At 37.7% G+C, this 5,643-nt stretch overlaps 1 protein-coding gene across 1 annotated transcript in view; it reads right to left on the bottom strand.

The window, feature by feature from the left end:
* Window positions 1-2,430, bottom strand: part of plg (plasminogen) — a 25,213-nt gene extending 22,783 nt beyond the window's left edge. Inside the window, exon 1 of the mRNA XM_037685198.1 lies at window positions 2,382-2,430. Coding sequence (XP_037541126.1) covers window positions 2,382-2,430 — 49 coding nt within the window. The remainder of the gene's footprint in view (window positions 1-2,381) is intronic.
* Window positions 2,431-5,643: the final 3,213 nt, after the last annotated feature.

Genomic DNA, 5,643 nt, shown 5'->3' with positions numbered 1-5,643 from the left:
GGCCTATGAGTTTGTCGCTGTTGGCCCCGGGGGGTCACTGTATGTGGTCGCTGGTGGGGATCTTCCGGTTCTCCCCTGTGGTCCGTTCTGGGGGGTGGGTGAGTGGTTCGTCCTGTGTGGGTGGCTCTGGGGGCTACGCGGTCGGGGTCCCTCCTGGGGGTCTTGGGCTCTGGTCCCCCCTTTTTCGTCTGCCTCTGGTCTTGGGGGTCGGGTCTCTGCTGCTTCACAGTTACTAATAAATGTTCTATTAGAGAAGCCTTATACACTTATGCATGCTCACAACCACACACAAATGGAAGCAGGGATGTTTATGTAGGCTTTATATGTAGATATATAGATATGTATGTGAGTGTATATTCATGTGTATGTATGTATGTATGTATATAGGCGTAGGTATGGGTATATATATTTATGGAAACTTACTGCAAAGCCATGAATATTTTAAGTTCTTTATACATATGTATTTTGTTGCTGTGTTTTGTCATGTTCTTTGCAGGTGAACATACAGTGGCCGGGTGTTTTGCCGTGTGCTCTCTTTGTGTATATTTCTTATATTTTGGAGTCTTACTTTGTCTTTTCTTTCTTTCTATCCTATAAAAAAAAAAAAAAACTACACTAGATAGTCACTATAATAAATATTTCATAATAATGGTGTGGAGAGGATGGCTGTAAGGGGAGAAGGGAGGCCATCTATTAAAAACAAACAAAAAAAAAAACAATTGTTCCAGTAAAAATGATAAAGAAAGTCAAATAAACAAAACCGTGCTTCTCAATGACCAACAACAGAAATACCAGAACTTCCTCCTCCAACTCCAACTCACGACAGCGAGATCTGATGTCTCAAGGTCTCAAAGTTATTATTATTAATTCTTTATTTTATCAGGAAGAAAAATCACACAGAGTGTAAAAACCTCTTTTTCAAGGGAGTCCAGGCCAAGATACAGTACAGATACATAGTTACACATTAAATTACAAAAGGTAATAAGAAGCACAAGAATATGAAATACATTACTACACGATACTAAAAATAACATGTACTGTACTTCCCACCATAAACGGCGCATCAGTCCAAATATGTCTAATAAAGTGGAAAAATCATAAATATGTCACTTCGCCGTATATGTCGCATCTATTATGCATCACCACTGACAACCTGGAAACGAGGGCCGGTGTTGTGCCAAAAATCGAGTTATAAATATGGGAAAAAACATATATTAGTCACTTCGGTGTACAAGTTGCAGGACTTGCAAATTTATGCAAAAAGGTGTGACTTATACAGTGAAAAATACGGTACATGCAACAGAATTAAGCACGAAACTCCTCAGTATCAATTTAGAAGCTCTCACAGATAAGAAGTCTGTAATTTTTCAGTCATTCTGCAACATATTCCAGGCAATCGGTGCACGATGGTGACCGAGATCATCTTAAATTATAATCTGGGTATGACTGCGCTCAGCTCAGGCAATCACTGATGATAACTCCATCACTTTTAATTATCCAAGTAAAAATTGAATTGGGGCTCCAGAACCATTTGTATATATATTTTTTATAAAGCTACATGCATGCAGTCAATAAGAATAATCCATTTAAACAGAAAACATTGCCACATGTTTTTTTTACAGTGATGATGTAACCGTGTGTTTGCAGAGTCAACGACCCGACGGCCCCCGGGTCATGTTTTAAAACTGTATCAAACATCAATCTTTATCACACTAAACTCTACCGCAATATCTACAATTATTATACCTACAGCTATATTTTTGGTTGTTAAGGTTGCTTAGCTGTGGCGGCCATCTTGAACTGGGCTGACTAAAGAAGAATCAGTTGTAGACGTTCACCTAGTGATTCTTTCATGAGAATTTCATTCAGAGATATTTTGCTAACATGCCAAAAGAATATAACACAATATGAACTTGTGGCAGTGAAGGTTTTGATTTACTAAGAGGGAAATTAAAAGCAGATAGACAAATAAATCTGATTGTTACTGCAACGATTTATCCTTTATACTCTTTAAAAAAACTTTTATCTGGGAAAATTTGGCATGGAAAATACATTTAACTTACAAGAGTTCATACTTATTCATCAAGCGCTTCATGTTGGCCTGTTTCTACCTTTAGGTTTAATTTTTCATAAATTTGCCTTTCTGATTTGTTCCAGATTGAAAAAAAAAAGTGATTTCTGAGACCCAAACTAGGGAATTTGATGAAAGCGATCATCTTATTTTGCCTCCGTTTCTGTTTGCATTTCCTTTAACAACAAAATCAGTTAAAGAAAATGTTTCTAAACTTGATTTTATGGTAAAATAGTACTATTAAAATGCTGTCATACACAGAAGTTAATGAATTTCTTGTTATCCACTCATGAACGTTGTTGCATCTTACCAGCGCTGATGAAGGCTCCCAGGAGAAAGGCTGCCTTGTACGGGTCCATGTTGAGGGTCTCGCTCTAGCAGCTCATCATCATCACTCAGGCGTCCCTCCAGGTTTATCAATCAGCTCCTTAAAGCATGCGAGGAGGACAAACAGGACAGCGCAGTCAATCATTGGCCTGAGCAGGACAGCAAACAACAACAGGTCAAACTCCATGTTTGTGGGAGATTTCAGAACAGTTCTGCAGGAACGTAGCTTTTGATTCATAAAGAGGCCGGACGTTGTTCGGGTATTACGCTGCAACGCGCTCAGCAGGAGAGCACGGAGTTTTAATCAGAACCGAGACAGTTCTGCTGTTTCACACCCACCTCATCAGATTTGAGACAAAAAGCTCCTGAACTTTGACCTCTCTAAAAGCCTCGTGCTCCATTTCGTTGATGCGCTACTTCTGTTTCTTTAATAAAACATTCGGTCCACTAACAGCAGGCGTTTTGATAATTATGTGATCGCTTATTAAGCATCCACACTATTGTGATCCTGTTTATGACTTTTTTCTTTTAGTTCCTACACTTCGTCCGTACATCTGTCTTGTTCCACAATTTTTGTGCTATTTCAGCAAATCAAAAATCAAAACGTTCAGCTCGTTCAGGACAATCCTGCTATGACTTTAGGTATTGGTGCAACTTTAGCTTTTGGAAATATTTAGCCTTTTCTGACATTTTTTTCTCATAGAAAATGAATTAAGCTCATTTTACATCTTTCAAGTCTTTAGATCTGTTTACAACCTTTTACTGCTTCTTTCACATTTTGTTCGGCTAATTTCAGCTGTTTTTTTGGCTGTTTTGTGCTCGTTTTAGATTATTTCTGCTAACTACATTTTTGTGCTTTTTCTAACTTCTTTCTGCTAATTTCAGTTTGGTATGCTCCTTTCAGCTTATTTCTGCTATTTCAGCTACTCTTTAGCTGTTTTCTGCTAATTTTTGCTTTTTCAACTAATTCCACATTTTTTGGCACTCGTTTAAACTTTTTTCAGCCTAATTCAGCACAAATATGCTCTCTGCACTTGTTTCTGGAAATTTAAGCTTCTTTCTGCTTTTTTAGCTACATCGGCAATTTATTATTATTATTATTATTTGCAAATTTATGCTTTTTGTTAGATAATTTCCACTTTCTGTGCTAATTTCTGCTTCTTTAAGCCTAATGGGGCACAATTGTACTCTCTCCACTTCCTTTTGGTAATTTAAGCTTCTAATTTTTTTTGCTACTTTTCAGCTGTTTTTTGCTAATGTCAGCTTAAAATTTGTGCTAATTTCCGCTTATTTAAACCTAATTCAACAAATATGTGTTATTTCTGCTTTCTTTAGGCTTGTCCTTCTATTTCAGCTACATTTCATCATGTTTTAGCTGTTTTCAGCTAGTTCTTCAGCAATTAGCATTCTCACTGCATTTTTTTTCAGGAAATGCAATCTCTCTGGTTCATCATTTAGAGTCACTGTATTTTATTTTATGAAATAAATATATTGAAACGTATTGATAAAGCTCGTCAAAGGATGGATTTGTTCTAAATCTGGCGTGAAAGGCGGCAGGTGACAAACATTCCTTCAAGTTAATTTTTAATTTAATCAAGATTAATTTATAAACTTATCTCGATTTGAACCAGTTGTGAGGAGGGAGTTTAGTCTAAAAGGATTCAATCCAGACCGCTCGTTCACAGATTAAAACGACAGATTAGCCCTTGAGCTCTCTGGATTCAACAGGATTATCATCATCGCCGCTGAAAGAGATCACTGCACTCGTTTTCAAACTAGTTACTTTGAAACCGCCTGCGTTGTTAGATGGTTCGGCGGCGAGTCGTGTTTGGTTTTCATATCACCACAGAGTTCTGCTGCTCTGAACGAGTCATTTTTAAAATTCAACAGGTTTTCGTTTGTTGTGCTGTGGCAGTTCTTGTGCTTTCACTGGATCAGTCTTTCCTCCTCTTCTCCCTCAGTCAGTACTCTTCCAGTCAGCTGGCCACGCCCATCTACGCCCTGTTTTCATCAGTCACAGCTGCAGCCACTCTACTCATCACCCCGTCAGTTTGGTCCCTCAGCTTCACCTCCCTCTTCACCATTATTGTGCTTCATGCCTCGTCTCCTCATGTTTTCATTTGTAGTTAAATATACTTTGACTGCCATTGCAGCATTTTTTTTTCTTTATTCATAAAGTTAGATTTTAAGCTTCCTGCATGAATCTGCATCCCTGACGTTTATTCCTCAAAACCTGACAGAATAATAAAACAATAAAATACTTTGTAGCCATTAGGCTATTAAACCGTTGTTGATACGTAGCCAAAAGCAATACTGCGTAATTACAGCAGGTTAACATAACTTTAAGGCAAGGTGAAGTGAATTAGAGACTGTAAAACTGACGTAGCAAACAGCTAACAAAGATAAAAGCAAACAGGCCTACATACTGTAGATGTCCAATTAATGAAATATTCAGGAGACAAATCAACACCTCTTCCAATTAATGGCTATTTAACAAGATCTAAGCTACATCACAAGATCGTTGCTTTTAGTAATTATAGTAGCCTAATGTTACTTTCTCATCTAGTAGTTTAGTTTAAGAAGAATTTCAATCTTTAAAACAGTAACATTTTCTGCTGAAACCCCAGCATGTCGTCCTCAGCAGCTAAAAGTAAACAACAGTTAGCATCTTATGTTATTAATTAATTATAAGCCTATCTTACAGCAGGCTGTAGCTACATAAGAGAAAACCTTTCAGGCTCCAAGAGATGACGCAGCTGCAGACATTTATCTGTTGCTCGTTTCAATTCAATTTCAGTTCAGTTCAGTTTGTTTATTTAGCTCCAAGTCACAACAGAAGTCGTCTCGGGGCACTGAACAGGAACATTCATATGTAAAAATAATAATTTAACACGATTTATCTGAGGAGCAGACTGCTTTATATTTAACTACATCACATAATTCTCATCTAGAGCAAGCGTGAAGGCGACAGTGGAAAGGAAAAACTCCCTCATGAGGAAGAAACCTTTAGCAGAACCATGCTCAGGACAAACGGTCGTCTGCTTCGACCGGCTGGGTTTGGTAGGAATAGATACACAATGGCAGGTCAAGAATCACATAAGACAGAAACAGTATCAAATGAAAACTATTCAATTTTAACAATTCATTTAAGGAAATGAGGTCGATTTGTCTTCCAAGAGTCTAAGCCTATCCATAACAAGCCAACCCTAACTATAGGATTTATCAGAAAGAAAAGTCTTAAGCCC

Source organism: Nematolebias whitei, chromosome 12 (assembly GCF_014905685.2).
Source record: "Nematolebias whitei isolate Nwh7 chromosome 12, NemWhi1, whole genome shotgun sequence".
NCBI classification, from domain to species: Eukaryota; Metazoa; Chordata; class Actinopteri; order Cyprinodontiformes; family Rivulidae; genus Nematolebias; species Nematolebias whitei.
The sequence above is the reverse complement of the archived record's forward strand: the minus strand, read 5'-3'. Positions and strand labels throughout refer to the sequence as shown.